Genomic DNA, 15,260 nt, shown 5'->3' with positions numbered 1-15,260 from the left:
AAGCAAAAATAATTATTAAAAAAAAAAGCATGTAATATTTTATTTAGAAAAATACAACTTATGAAATTAAAGATATGCGAATAACATTACGATTTGTTCATAGTAATTAAAAAAAATAATAAACATTTCACTTAAAATTATTATTACAGTCTTTGCTTTTCGAATATAAATAATTATAATAGCTGTATTAAATTAGGTTCTATTGATTTCGATAAAGCAGACTATTTACTTCTAAGACTATTTTCAAGAATAAATCATAAATCACAGACTATATGAAATTGAAATAAATTCTGCTTGCAGTTATTGAATCTACGCATCAAAATTAAAATACTAAACAATAGAAAGTAATAATGTGAAATAAATGAGAAAATGAATAAATGATTGAACGTAAGCCTATTGTTGTGGATAAACTGGATAGTTACCATTGTACTGATAAAGATTGTCAATGTCCTTTGGTCTAGGCATTTCATCACGTGGAATCCCATTTTGTTGATAAAGTTCTCCAACATCGATGAAACCTTGGTCAAATGCTGGTTGTACTTGAACACGAATAGGCAAAAGGTCGCAGTGATGATAAAAGTCCATTACGTCGTTGTAGAATTTAACGGCGTCAAATCCAGGGATGTTGAAGTTTTTAAGTTGTTCGATGAAGATTTGTAAGTTTTTACGCCGAATGTGCTCAATGTTGATCGCTTCATTGACGTTTCCAAAAGCGTTGTCGTATACAAAACGTTTCCTGCTTCCAGCTGGATATTTTTCACCATTATGATTATTGTAAATGTTAAGTGTGTTCACATTATCTTCACCGTTCTTCGGTTCCATTAGACTTGATAACATTTGACCGTGAAGTTGGTCATTGTCTTGTGTGCTGTTTTTATCCCTTGAAAGTTTATTGATGACATCAGAAGTCTGGCGAACGGTGCGCTTTCTTGCGTAATGAGGGTAGTTAATGCCATCGGGATTGCTATAAGAATAAAGTCCATCCAAATCGTCAGTTTTTGAGTCCGCCATCTCCCTAACTGCGAACTTTTGACCGTAAATTTGATCAATGTCGTTTGGAAGGCTTTTACTTTCAAGATAGACATCTGGAGATAGATGAACGTCCCGCTTGCTTCGTTGTGGATAATAATTGGCGAAGTTATCGCTGTTGTAGGAGAACATTCCATCAATATCCTGTTCGTTTTGTGAATCAGTATCTTCGTTTGTTTTTGGTGAGTGTGAAAAATAAAGCCCTCCAATGTCCCTTATTACTGCTGCCGACGTCATTGCGACCAGTAATTGAAGTAATAATATCTGAAAATGTAATATAAAAATTATATTTATTAGAATTTAGTTGGGAATAATTTATTATTCACGATCAATACTGTAGTTGCTAAAAATTTAATAGATTTGACAAAATAACATTACAAGAAAAGCAAACTAATTTTTTTGGTAAATACAATATACGTTTATAAATCGTTCATTCATTGCTAAATTTCCTACAGAATTTACGTCTCATGATCAATATTTTTTTTTAATTACTCTAACGAAGATATTAATTTCAGCTTTCATCGTGATTGAACTTTAAACCAAAAATGTTATTTCATAAATTTATTTATTAATTGATAATGAGTTTACGGAATATAAACGATAAATAATTAAAAAACTAAAATCTAAATAGAAAAAACGTGAAAAACGAAAAATTTTTGTAAAACAATTTCCCCTACAAACAGAACTTTTTTTCAATTATTTGAACAATTGGCTTTAATAATTGAATAATAATTTTTTATTATATACTATTAAACACATTAGAAACGATTATTATAATGCAAATAATTTAGAATACTATTTGCAAATGATTAAAAAAAAGAAAAACACAAAACTCAAAAATTTTCAAAGTAAAAAGTAAAAAAAAAATGTAAAACTTACAAAATGCATTTTCGTTGAATAAATAATATTAAGTCACGCAAAGTTTATGATTAGAAATCGTCAATATCTGGATGAAAACTAATTTTAGCAACCACTGTAGCCCTTTTTAAAGGTGACAATTACCTCCCTTCATTTTTCGGTAAGGAAAACGAAAAATGTTGGAATAGGGAATAAACTTTTGCTGTTCATTGGTCAGAATATTTGGGTAACTGTATGAAAATTCAACAAAGTGGACAGCTTTAAGTAATGAGTATAGATAATAAAACTGAAAAATCCAACAATTTACTATTACCATTGATTCACAAGTTATAAACATTGGAATTATTTCATTATACAGCTGTTAAAACGTCTTTTTCTTTACAAATTTATTACCAAGAATTGATAAATCTCACATAAATAAAAGAGAACGAGAATAATTTTCTTTCTTTTTCTCGAAGTTTATTATGGAAAACTCAAATTTATTTACGCAAGTATAAAGTAATCCACTTATTGAAAGGTCGTGTCTAATTAAACAAATGACCATTATAATTCTATGCATATGGCATTCCTGAAAACTAAGTAATTTATAAATATATAATAACGGATTTATTATTAAAACCACATGTGAAAATTAATAATTATTAATAATTATCAAATTCCACATATGAAAATTAATAAAAATTATAAGTAAAAATTTTTAGAAGCATTTTTTTATTGTAATTGATTTGTTAAAAAAAAATTAGTTTAAAATTGTTGTTTTTATTTTATACAATTATTATTTTATCTATTTCGTCTTCTAAGTGAGACGATCTCCTGCAAATTTTAATTTTTATGTGAATTTCATTTTCAGAATTCTTCATTCAAACATTCCATTTTACAATTTTAAATTTCATAGAAGAAGCTTACCTTTTCCTTCAAAAACTTAAAATATATTGAGGTATCGTTATCTATCAGATCTGAGAGCATTTATTAATTTAACAGATATTTAATCATTTTTAGAATTTTTTTTAACAAATTAAGTATGGCAAAAATAATAAAAAAAAAATATTGACATGTAGAAATTTTGAAAAATTATAAATGCAATTTATTAAAAATTATTTTCTGGAACAAATTTGCTTATTAAATAAAATTAAAAAATTATCAAATACTGCTAACTTTAATGTCATAATAATTTAATGGTTTCGATAAAAATGATTTCTTGAAAAACTCTACAGGTAAGATCCGAATTTACAAATCAAAGAAAGATTTTTTTTTAAAGAATAATAAATTGAATTTTACAAAATATGAAAGTCAATAAATTATAAATATAAAAACTTTTTTTTTCCAAACTAAGTTTATTAACTTTTTCATGCTATGAGAAATTAAAAACTATTCAAAAATTAAAAATAATTATTTTTACACAAGAAGGGTATAATAAACGAAACGAACGTAACATAAGTTTCAATAAATATTTATTATAATATATCAAGTTTAAATAAAATGTCCTTCAAATTTTATAAAAATGCTTTTTTTAATCTAGGCGGTGTTTCAATTAAAGAGACAACTCTTTAGAAATTTAGCACTGAACTTTTCTTCTGAAGGAGCATCCTTCGGTTAAACGAGCCTTGCCACCGGTGGGTGTGCACAAAATTGTGCGGCAGCCATCGCACTCAACTGGTCGTTGAGCGTGTGAAAAAATTGTCTTAATAGCATAGCATCCTGGGCATTTTACATCCATGAAATAGCTATTGGGCTTTTGAACCAATCTTTTTAACTTGTGCTTCCTCTTTTCCTCCTGTGGAGAGGGGTGCAGATAATCTACAGCAAGCGGCATTCTGCAATCAATAAATCATGATTAATACACATAAAATTTAAAATATTAATTTTTATCATTATTATACTTATTATGTTATGTTATCAATAATACTAAAGTTAGCCAACGTTTTTAATTTTTTGACTTTTTTTCAATAATTAAATTAGAACAAAAAAATATTTATAAAAAATTGCACTTACAGTTTTTCAAGTTTTTTACAAATAAAATTTTTTTTTATTTTTTTTTTGCAATAATTTATTCAATAACAAAATATTCTAAAAATTTTCAGATGTCGGCTAACTTAATTTTCATGTTATCATATTATGTCATCAACAATTAATCTATTACATTCTATTAATTAATATCATATCTATATTATAATTAATATTATATTAATTTAATATGTACTCATCATGTACTTAATTATGATGGTCCTTAAGGAGCACTTGCTCTAGGATTAAAATTCAATAAATAAATAAATAAAAATAAAAATTTATTCAGTAAAAAAAGTAAATGAATAAATGACAACTATCAAATATGAGCTAATTCCAACTCCATAAAACTAACATATAAACATTATAATTATTCATTTGGTGCTTAAAATTTTTTTATAGGAATTTTAACGAATTATACTTTCAGATAGCAGATAAAAAAAATATATAACAACTGTCGATGTTTAACAATTGAACTCACTAGAACTTTTTAGGTTATAAGACATTAAACGTATTTAAAAAGATTATTCACCAACTTTTTATATGATGATTTATACTAATAGTTATTTTAATGCAAAAATTAAAAATAATAACAAAAATTTGTATAAATATTATTAATTTAACAATTACAATGTAGAAAAAAAATATGGACATGTGAGAGTGCGCGTACATTTATTTAGCCGCAAAACCAATGTTAGTAAACAAAAAGTAAAGATGAAAAACATAGTAAAATAAATTGCGGAGTTTAATTAATAATATTTTTTAGAAATACCAACTTTTTCCCTGAGTAATTCACTCAAATATTTGTTAAAATTATAACACGACACGTGTAGTGTTTTTGGCGTTATAAAGTTGAAGGAAATATATATATGAATTGTTATGCTTCCATCTAGTGGATGTTATTTTTATTTATTGAAAACTTTACTTACCGTAGTTCTTTCGCCCGAGAGTATTAAAATACTCGGTTTCAGCGCGGGAAAGGAATCATTTTAAATAAAAGAATTCTATTTAGACGTTATTTAATTTTGATCAAAATTATTTAGTTGGTTTCAATTTATTATTCAAGTTGACAAAATATTAAAAAGCTTCAAAATATAAAATTGAGGTTTACAATGACGTGATCTTAGCAATCTAAGCTCTCGGTGAGAAGTGTCGTTACATAGTTTTTCCGAAGAGCTTCAAACTCCGTTCTTCTCTCACCATAAGTCCCATACAAATATCCGCTCTTGTACATATGTAAGTACACATATTTCTACTACATATAAATGATTTTCACACACTAATATATAATATTTTCTATTATATTCACATATATTTATTTATAAATTATATATATTGCAGTGCATTGTAACGTCCACGTTTTCAAAATTACAAAAATATCTAATTTGTCCCCGGCTCGAAATTTGCTCGCCGGAGTCCAGGGTCATAAACGGGGATCACATTATCAATAACAAAATATAAACAAAACACTTCATTTTATATAAATAAAAAAAAAAGGAAAACTCTTTATTGGCCTGATCATATTAATAAACGATATAAACAATATAAGCAAATTAAACAATATAAACAATACATTAGAACACTCTTTTCACACATATTCGCGGTTCAAAATCAAGAAACAATATAAGCAATATACACTAATACAATAGAAACTTTCTATGCAAACATACACGACGGTATTCACGGTTGAAACTCAAAAACGCGGTCTAAAAAAATACTAACTAGTTTCCCAATAACACCCCGTCCCCCCTCAGGGCGACTAGCCGTCATCCCTGTGGGGTCCTAAACTCTACCCCGAGAGCAAGTGGAGAGTATCCTCCTCGCTCCCACCTACACGGCTTATAATCACCTACTGTACCTCAGCTGAAGGCTTCGGCACGGGGAGTAGCACTTTCGTCCGGTCGGTTCACGATACTTACCTGGGCCTTGGTCAGACTCCAGGTAGAGTATCATCCTCTAGAATTACTTGGTGAAGAATATTCGCCCGAGTAATTCTCCCGAGGAGAAAATCGCTTCCTTAATTGAGCCAAATTTTGGCGTTTATCATTTTTCCCCCAACTCTCTTGTAACGAACCGGAAGGGTCGTTTTAGACACCTGTCCGGTGCCCTCGAACTAGCATTCAAAAATAATTATTTATTATTTTAATCGTTATTTCCTTCATTCTCTATCCATTCGTCTCGCCAAATTCTAAGTTTTTATTTTCGAAACTCAATTCTTTATTATTTTAATCGTAATTTCCTTCATTTTCTATCCATTCGTTTCGTCAAATTCACAATTCTTTATTATTTTAATCGCAATTTCTTTAATTATATATCCATTCGTTGATTTTCCATACTAAACTGTCCTCGGGACTTATAAAATCTTCGCTTACCTAAATTATTTCTTAAAAAATAATAATCGTCATATCTTTCATTTTATATCCATTCATCGCTTTCCCATACTAAATCTTGTTCGGAAATTAGAATAATTTTCCCAGTCTTTTAATGTCTTTTACAATTAATTCGCTCGGCTTCGTAATAATTTCTCACACGCTTAATTTCTTAATTTAATCATACCTTCGGTAACAATAATATAAAATTATTAACTAAATAAATACAATAATTAAATAATAATCGCCGCACTAATAACAATAATTGTTTCTATTAATTTTTAAGTAATTAATAAAAAATAAACTAAACTACTCAAATACAAAAAGTAAAATCTGGGTCATAGCATTAATATTCGTATTTTGCAAATTAGATTAAGCTTATTACTATTTCTATCAATCTATAGTCTATTAAAACTATGAAATAGTTTAATTGTTAATGTAAGAGATAAATATCATTTAATAATATTATTTTATACAATCTTATTCTTTTAACATTAATTAATAATTATTTATAAGTTGGATACAGGATATAAATTTTTAATTTAATTTTTATATATTTCGTTGCAATATTATATTAAAGCAAGTTTAACAAAAATATGTTATTTAACGATCTTATTTTTTGTTACATATTTGTTACGTTATTATTTAGCCGTTGAAACAAGGGATCATAGAATTTTTCTCACACGTGTCTTTTATGGCTTTTCCTCAGAATCTCAAGTACCTAAGGTTTCTCAGAACTCAACTACAATGTCCCTTTGTACTCGATAATAGCTTATATTTATTTGAAACAAAGTATACTCTATATAATAAATATTCTACGATACAGAACCTAAACTTTCTAATTTGGATAGTGTTCACTATTTAAATTATGAATTAATAAAATAATGTAATATAATCTAAATTACATTTAAATTTGCACTGGCTGGTAGCGTCACCTTCTGGATGCATCTAGAGGCATTACAACAGGCAGCTCCTCTGTTCAAAAATATTTAGAATACATACTCTAGCGGTAAGTCAGCTACATTTTGTTGAAATAAAATAACATCGCTCTTGCTATCGCTGCTATTATTTTGATTCTGAGAAAAAAAAAACAAAATACAATTGATTAATATTTAATATAATTTTGTATGATATGTTTATGAAGTGTTTTGATTAAGAAAATCTTTTTGTTTTGAAATTCACCCATTTTATTTTAATACTTAAATCAAAACAATTTAACCTAAATATAATCATTAACAATTGTTTGTGCTAGAAAAATTTTAATCTAACGATAAATAATCGTTAGTCTCAGACATCGTATGTGCAAGTTTAATTGAAAAAATAAAGGTAATTATTGAACTGTATTTTTAAAGATTTCTCTGTGATTACTTTTCTTTCTTTAACATTGGAAGCGTCATAAATTTTAATTTCAGAGGTTGGAATTATAATCTTTAGACATAAATCTTTTTACAAAAAATTGTGCATCATAAAAATGGTGTTATTATTGTTCAAGTAATTGAGCCACATATGTTTTTTTATTTACTTCCAGTTTTCCATCGTTTTGATTATATATTAAATTGAATATTTAATAGTATACTCATGTTTTTAAAAAATGTCTCATCATATTTATGTATTCATAATTTGTTCAGCAATAATTATACACAATTAATTTTAAAACATGATTACAGAGTAAGCAATGGCCTCAGCTGGAATCCCTCCGGCAGAAGATGACGAATTGACGCTTCCACGAGCATCCATAAACAAAATGATTAAAGAAATTTTACCCCATGTAAGAGTAGCAAATGAATCACGTGAATTAATTCTCAACTGTTGCACGGAATTTATTCATTTATTATCATCGGAAGCAAATGAAATTTGCAATCAGCAACAAAAAAAGACAATAAACGCCGAGCATGTACTTCAAGCACTTGAAAAGCTTGGATTTGGCGATTATGTTGGTGAAGCTGAATCTGTATTAAGAGACTGTAAAGCAGTAGCAGCTAAAAGAAGACGTCAAAGTACTAGATTAGAGAATTTAGGTATACCCGAGGAAGAATTATTGCGTCAGCAGCAAGAACTATTCGCGAAAGCACGGGAAGAACAAGCTATTGCCGAACAACAACAATGGCAACAGTTACAAGCTGGAGTTGCTCAAATGGCCTCAATGCAACAAGATGATAGTGAGCAGGAAGATTATTCTTAGATTTCAACAAGTATAAGTATAGTTTTATTTTGTTTTTTCTAATGTTATGAAAAAAAAAGTCTTAAGTACATAGTTGTAATAGAAGGTATATCACAAACAAACAAACGATAGGATATTTGTCAATATCAAAATATGTATTATTATTTTTATTATAAATATGTGCCTATCGTAAATATCTTATACTGATAAGCAATATAAATAAATTATCATCTTAAGGAAGTAACCTTCCGTATTCTACAAATAAGTGACTTTTTTTTATAGCCTCAACAACTTTGAAGGCATAATGGTACCTAAAATATATACATGATTATTATAACTAATACAATGTAATATATTTATACTTGTAATGTTTGAATTAATCTTTGTACTATTTACCAATTTTTTTCTGTTAACGCTGATGGTGTTAACGGATTACGTGAAATTCCGTGAATTTTATTTCGTAATTTTTGTATTAACTCTTTTTCATTTTCATGGATTATTGGTTCATCTAAATTGTAAAATGATATCTTTTTAATAATATAAGTTATTTCATACAATATTTTTGTATTAAATTAATTTCATACTTTGTGATTTTATTTCAGGAATAAGAAATAAATTAAGTTGACCGTCTGTTGAGCATGAACTCATGTTCAGTCCGCTGTGAGTTTGTAATCTAGATCTTGCAAAAACTTTGTCATAAAAGCCCTAAAAATTAAAAAAAAAGTTAGTAATATTGAAGAATAAATCTATATTATAATTAGTAATCACCGTCATGATTTTTAGAGTATCTGGCATGAAATCATCCACTTCTGCTTTGTTGTGCAAAAAAAGCATGTGAGGATAATACTCGATGTAGTCTTGATCCAAATTTGATGTCGAGGATGGTTTTAACATTTCAGCAGTTTGAATAAATCTATTTAGCAAGAAAAGTTTTTTAAAATAGTCAATTCAGACATTATAAATTTGCTTAAAGTATTGAAATTATTAAAACGCATTTAAAAAAATAAATTTGAGTATATCTTTGGAATATATATAAGTACTAAGTCAATTAATATGCTTAGAATAACTCGAATGAACAATTAATCTTTCTTTTTTACTTACCTTATTAAATTGGGATCGACAAACCAATCTTGAACGAAAATAATAACATGGCAAACAGAATATAAGAAGGCAGTCAATTGTAGAGATTGTATTTCTAAGTTATATTCTGAATTAACATAGTGCTCTAACGTCGTGTTAGTTGGTGTCATTATTGAACTTGAAAGAATTGGCTGTGTATCTAAATAAATTACACGATTTTTTGTTACGTAAAAATCTATTCCGCTGGTACAATTTATTCCATTTTTGTGATGAGATGACTTTTGTACAGCGAATAATTCTGATCTAAAATATATTTTATTTGTATTACTTATTATTTTACTTTAAATTATGACACTGAAGTTGGCAGGCATTAGAAATTTTTTTAGAATTCTGTAGCAATTAAATTATTATAAAAAATAATCTAATTAAAAAATTCCACACATGAAAATTAATAAAAATTATAAGAGAAAATTTTTAGAAGTATTTTTTTATTGTAATTGATTTGTTAAAAAAATTTTTAAAATTGACAGCTGACGGCTAACTTCAGTATAATAGTAAAGCTAGCCGACATTGTTAATTTTTTGTTATTTTTTAATTATTAAATTAGAATTAAATATTTAAAAAAAATTGAACTTATAGTTTTTAAAGTTTTTTAAAATTGAATTTTTTTTAATTTTTTTGTAAGTATTTTTTTAAATAAAAAAAACTCTAAAAAATTGTAGATGTCAGCTAGCTTAATTTTCATTACTTCAGTATCATTTAAAATTAGTATTTTATTATTTATTCATACCCATAATTTGACGTAAGAAGAGATAAAATTGTCGATTTTCCAACTCCTTGAGTTCCTAAGATTCCAACAACTAGAAAATCTTGTTGATCAATCAGTTCTTCTAATACATTTTCATAAAGTTGCATATTTTCATCCATTAATTTTATACTACTTGTCATTTCTTGGGGTAATGTCATTAACAATCGTGCTAAAATACATAATCATTAAAAATAACAAAAAACAAAATAAAATGGGTTATTACAATTATACCTTCACATGATTTTGTTGATGTACTGGCAGAGGCATCCGTTTCTTTTCTGTATATAAAAAAAAAATATATATTTAATTTTTCAAAAACAACTTATTTTATTTAACATAAGAATCAACAATAATTCATACTTGGCTCCATTGCGTTGACTTGGAGATACAGCTCTACTTTCGCCTTCTCGGGTTTTTAATATAAAAGTTGGACGATCCGCAACTTTTATTACTGGTCGATTTTCTGCATCTTTAGAGTCATAATCTTTTGTTATAACTGTGGTAATTTTTCGAGAATTCATCGTATTGTTTTTAACAATCTCATTAATATTAAAAATACAATCAATAAATTCAAACGATAAGAATTTGTATGTTATTGTTATAATAAATAAAATAACTTGTTTATCAATAAATATATAAAATCATTTTTATTATATCAGTAAAATATAATATAAGCAAATGAAAATTTTTTATTCTTTGTTTATTTAGTTTGATTTAAATGCAAGGTTATAGATATGTAATCAATAACAAAAACATGACATCGGTTAAATTTTTAATATTATGTTGAATAAACTATTTTAAAAAAATTTTCTCAATTGTGAATGAATTGACAAATGTGTTAGTGAATTTAATTACTTATTTATTAATTTATACAGAAATTATTACTTTTACACAAAACTCATACAAGAACAACAAAAAAAAGTTGTGTAACGCACTTAGTTTTAAAATAAATACTATCTAACCTAACGTTTTAAATAGTCTAGAATGAAATACTACAAAAAATACTAAGTCGGGTTCAACATTTTAATTTTCATTTTTTTGAACGAAATTTTTATTTGATTTTATTGATATATTTTTTTTTGAAAAATACATAAAAAAATGAACAATTAAAAAAAAAAGTTGGTTATCACAATTTTAACAAATTTTTTAGAAAATTGTGATGTTCAACTTTTTTTTTAATTGTTCGTTTTTTTATGTATTTTTCAAAAAAATATATATCAAAAACATAAAAAAAAGATAAAGTAGAAATTTTATCCAAAAACATAAGAGCCAAAATTTTTTCCAACTTTTGAAGGCAAAAAAGCTATCGAAATCTTTATTTTTTTCTTTCATAATATTTTTTATCATAAATGTGCCGTAAAAACAAGCAGAATAAAAAAAAAATTAAAAAAATGTTAATTTTTGACCTAGATATGGCCAAAAATAGGGTGGACCCCACTTGTAAATAATTACCATCAATTTCTTTTGTCTAAGGTGCTTGTTTTAATATTTAAAAAAAAATTTTTTACATGTTAGCAAGATATAGTAATTATTTAAAAAATTTTTCGTAAATTTTATTTACTAATTTTTTCACTATCAATTTAATAATATAGTTTATATTTTTGTTTAATATAAGTTTAGTACATGAAGAAGATTTTTCTAAAATTGTGTAAGCAACTCTTGGTAGTTACTTATTCTTATTTCAAAATAAATAAAATTCTTATTGTAACATAGCTTATATATAGTAAAAATTTTATTATTTTAAATATAATTTTCTACACACATCAGTAATAGGAATATCAGAAACGGATGGAATACTTCCTGGAATATTTATATTTTGTACAAGAGAATATTGGTCCTTAATTGTTCTCACATCGTCGATATCTGGTGTCATCAATAAATTGATAGCTGGATATATAATAAATGCAAAAACTGCAATTGCAGTTAAAACCCATATTGGAATGGCTACAGCCCAATATTTAAGAGGCCAGTATGTAAGACCTAAACAATCATGTAAGATTTCATCTGGCACTACAGCCCAAATGATGTACAAGAAAAATACTATATTTGATCCAATAAACAGAGCATATCCATACACTGATCTTGGTCTATATGGAGCTGGCGTGTGATCTGACATCGTTTTGTATTCAATTAAAATTAAATAAACTATTTAATAATAACTGTACTCCAATTCTCTAGAGTCAAATTCTTTAAGAGTTTCAGTTACCAATGTTAGACTATCGAAAAAAGATGTTAAACCAACTCTTATTTTTCTGATCTCTTTGCCGGTAAAATTCCTAGAACAAAAAATATTATATCTGTAATTTTGTTTTTTACAATAATATATTTAAGAACAACAGAATACATACACGTTTAAAATTTGATTATCAACCGTTAAAGTCTTAGAGACACAACTTCTTTTAGGTTCACTATCTACTCTCAATACTTGATAAGCTATTTCAGCATCTCTTGCAGTAGGAAAAGGTATAGATAATTTTCTGTATGATGATAATATTGTTTGTAATGTTAAAGTTAAAGAAAATAATGTAAGAAATTATGTTATATACTTGTATTATCTATGTTATTAAGAGAATAAGAAAAGTTTTGTTTCCAGGATAGTCATATGATAAAATCGGTTTTTTTAGTAAAATTTAATGTCATTGCAAAGGTCTTGAATTTATGCCTTTTCAAGGTTTTATTTCATTCTCACCGATAGTCAATTTATTATGACAAGTATTTAGGCTGCATTTAAAAATGCTCCATTTCTAGATTCATAATTAAGAAATGACCTTTTATTTTGTAAAATATTGACAATTTTAACTATATAAGCTCATCCAAATATTACACTTATCGAGACCTTTAATTTGAGTACTCATATCAATTTTTCATATATTTTATATATTTCACAAATACCATAAATGTAAAATATATAAAAAATGCCATAAGGGTATTTAAATGAAAGGTCTCATAGAGTGTAACATCGAAATGAGTTTATATCTTAAAATATGTCAATAATTAAGAAATGACACTGAATCCTGTCAACTAATGACATTTTTGAAGATATAAGCTTACTTTGACATTACACTCATCGAAACCTTTCATTTGAGTACCCACATCAATTATTCATATATTTTATATATCTATATCTATACTAATATTATAAAGAGGAAAGATTTGATTGTTTATTTGTTTGTTTGCATTAAATAGGCTTCGAAACTACTGAACTGATTTGAAAAATTCTTTCACTGTTGGGAAGCTACACTATTCTCGGGTGACATAGGCTACATTTCATTATAATTAATTAAAAAATTTTTGTTAAATACCCGTGCGAAGTCGGGACAAACTGCTAGTTTATATATATGAATATATGAAAAATATATCAAAATGCATGTGGGTACTCAAATGAAAGCTCTAACATCAGGATGAGCTTATATCTTCAAAAACGTCGATATTTAAGAAAGTACAGTGCAATTTAACAAAAGTCATTATTTAATAACGCAAAATTTTAATTTTTTATAGTTCACAAGTCACGGCAGTCACATAGTGACTGCAAGGTTGCTAATATTTAATATTTTACCATAAAAAGGATACATTGAAAAATCATTCATGACGAATTTTTATTTCACAATTCAAAAATGAATCGTCATATAATATCAAGTAATTTTTATTTTTAAACAGTAAATAAAAATGTAAATATTTACACATGTGTACAGACGGTGGGTATGTGATACCTGATGAAATTTATAAATATCATACGAGTTATAACATATATGTATAACCAATAAAATAATAAAATTTGTATGAATTTATTGGATTATAAATGTACGATGAGTCGTGTAGATGGCGTTAAAGTTGTATTTTTCCGGCGGTCGATTCTTTCTAGAAAGGACAAAAACATAAAAAGTAAACGAGCGATTGTTTACCATTCTGATTATCTTTTAATTGATTTATAAAATGGGACGAAGAAAAAGTAAAAGGAAGCCACCAAGTAGAAAAAAAGCTATTGAACCTCTTGATACACAATTTAATTGCCCATTTTGTAATCATGAGAAATCATGTGAGGTTAAGATGTAAGTAATAAACATGAAACGTAATTTGTATATTATTTAATACTTATTACGATTAAATTTATTCTTCTTTGTAGGGATAAACCAAGAAGTACAGCACGAATAACTTGTAGAGTTTGTCTTGAAGATTTTCAAACTACGATTAATTTATTATCCGAACCATTAGATGTTTATAATGATTGGATTGATGCTTGCGAAAACGCTAACTAATTAATTTCAATTTTTTAAGATAATTCACGCTATTAAATTAGTATGTCATTATTTTTTTAATGAGAATTATTTCATACTTCTCAATTCAGAGTTTATTTTTGTTTTACTATTTAGTTACAAGTAAATATGTGTGATATTAATTGTGATTGACTTATGATACTCAAGTTAGCAGAAACTTATTATTTTTTAACCGAAAATTATATGCAAAAAAAAAATACTGAATCAATTGGCACCGACGGTTTTTTTTTTTTTTTTTTTTTTTCACAAATGCGTATTTATAATTACTTTTCAAAATAATTATAAGTTAAAAAAACACCTACAAATTCTCAGATTTCTGCTATTTTTAGTATCATTTTATTTTTAAAATGTTATATTTTAACATATGTATTATTATGCTTAAGCTATTACATATTAAGTTTGTTTGTTAGACTTTCTTAGCAAATTATGTGATTTTAAAATTAATGAAAAATTATAAGTATTTATAATATATGAAAAAAATAAAAGTATTGAAAGTTTTAATAAATTAAAAATTATCGATATGTTGTCAAAACAATGATTTTTTTATTTCTTTGTGATATAATTAGTTTATACATATGTAACACAAATAATTTTAAAAATAATTTAATAAGTTCAACATCAATTAGCACTTGCACAAAAGTAATTTATATAACGAACCATAAAATAGACTCAGTTGT

General features: G+C 26.2%; 7 protein-coding genes across 12 annotated transcripts; 2 read left to right on the top strand and 5 right to left on the bottom strand.

Moving 5' to 3' along the window:
- Positions 1–17: 17 nt before the first annotated feature.
- LOC123261782 lies at positions 18–2,017 on the bottom strand. Its single transcript, XM_044723569.1, has 2 exons — positions 1,909–2,017; positions 18–1,293 (listed from the first exon to the last, which is right to left on the bottom strand). Exons 1-2 carry the CDS (start codon positions 1,915–1,917, stop codon positions 394–396), a joined length of 909 nt encoding a protein of 302 aa, XP_044579504.1. The 5' UTR covers positions 1,918–2,017; the 3' UTR covers positions 18–393.
- Positions 2,018–3,321: 1,304 nt separating this feature from the next.
- LOC123261783 (40S ribosomal protein S27-like) lies at positions 3,322–4,771 on the bottom strand. 6 transcript variants are annotated; one of them, XM_044723571.1, is made up of 3 exons: positions 4,522–4,551; positions 4,099–4,130; positions 3,322–3,701 (listed from the first exon to the last, which is right to left on the bottom strand). In XM_044723571.1, the coding sequence occupies exons 1-3, from the start codon at positions 4,543–4,545 to the stop codon at positions 3,443–3,445; spliced, it is 315 nt and encodes a 104-aa protein (XP_044579506.1). In that variant the 5' UTR covers positions 4,546–4,551; the 3' UTR covers positions 3,322–3,442. The 6 variants fall into 6 exon arrangements, with proteins under 6 accessions (XP_044579506.1, XP_044579507.1, XP_044579505.1 ...); XM_044723572.1 differs by lacking the exons at positions 4,099–4,130; positions 4,522–4,551 and adding an exon at positions 4,668–4,771; XM_044723570.1 differs by lacking the exon at positions 4,099–4,130 and having other exon boundaries at positions 4,522–4,654.
- Positions 4,772–7,326: 2,555 nt separating this feature from the next.
- LOC123260996 (protein Dr1) lies at positions 7,327–8,682 on the top strand. The gene is made up of 2 exons (XM_044722418.1): positions 7,327–7,586; positions 7,928–8,682. Exon 2 carries the CDS (start codon positions 7,936–7,938, stop codon positions 8,440–8,442), a length of 507 nt encoding a protein of 168 aa, XP_044578353.1. The 5' UTR covers positions 7,327–7,586; positions 7,928–7,935; the 3' UTR covers positions 8,443–8,682.
- LOC123260995 (protein SMG9) lies at positions 8,556–10,921 on the bottom strand. Its single transcript, XM_044722417.1, has 8 exons — positions 10,670–10,921; positions 10,541–10,587; positions 10,292–10,478; positions 9,523–9,804; positions 9,190–9,334; positions 9,006–9,126; positions 8,818–8,929; positions 8,556–8,732 (listed from the first exon to the last, which is right to left on the bottom strand). The coding sequence occupies exons 1-8, from the start codon at positions 10,828–10,830 to the stop codon at positions 8,654–8,656; spliced, it is 1,134 nt and encodes a 377-aa protein (XP_044578352.1). The 5' UTR covers positions 10,831–10,921; the 3' UTR covers positions 8,556–8,653.
- A 1,102-nt stretch (positions 10,922–12,023) lies between these two features.
- On the bottom strand, positions 12,024–12,425 carry LOC123261037 (phosphatidylinositol N-acetylglucosaminyltransferase subunit P). The gene has a single exon (XM_044722511.1). The coding sequence runs from the start codon at positions 12,423–12,425 to the stop codon at positions 12,045–12,047; it is 381 nt and encodes a 126-aa protein (XP_044578446.1). The 3' UTR covers positions 12,024–12,044.
- Positions 12,267–14,038, bottom strand: LOC123261040. The gene is made up of 3 exons (XM_044722514.1): positions 13,880–14,038; positions 12,658–12,786; positions 12,267–12,585 (listed from the first exon to the last, which is right to left on the bottom strand). Exons 1-3 carry the CDS (start codon positions 13,894–13,896, stop codon positions 12,459–12,461), a joined length of 273 nt encoding a protein of 90 aa, XP_044578449.1. The 5' UTR covers positions 13,897–14,038; the 3' UTR covers positions 12,267–12,458.
- Positions 14,039–14,136: 98 nt separating this feature from the next.
- On the top strand, positions 14,137–14,768 carry LOC123261042 (transcription elongation factor 1 homolog). Its single transcript, XM_044722515.1, has 2 exons — positions 14,137–14,358; positions 14,433–14,768. The coding sequence occupies exons 1-2, from the start codon at positions 14,243–14,245 to the stop codon at positions 14,563–14,565; spliced, it is 249 nt and encodes an 82-aa protein (XP_044578450.1). The 5' UTR covers positions 14,137–14,242; the 3' UTR covers positions 14,566–14,768.
- The last annotated feature ends 492 nt before the right edge of the window (positions 14,769–15,260 follow it).

The sequence above is a fragment of the Cotesia glomerata genome, linkage group LG3 (genome assembly GCF_020080835.1).
Source record: "Cotesia glomerata isolate CgM1 linkage group LG3, MPM_Cglom_v2.3, whole genome shotgun sequence".
NCBI lineage: Eukaryota > Metazoa > Arthropoda > Insecta > Hymenoptera > Braconidae > Cotesia > Cotesia glomerata.
The sequence above is the reverse complement of the archived record's forward strand: the minus strand, read 5'-3'. Positions and strand labels throughout refer to the sequence as shown.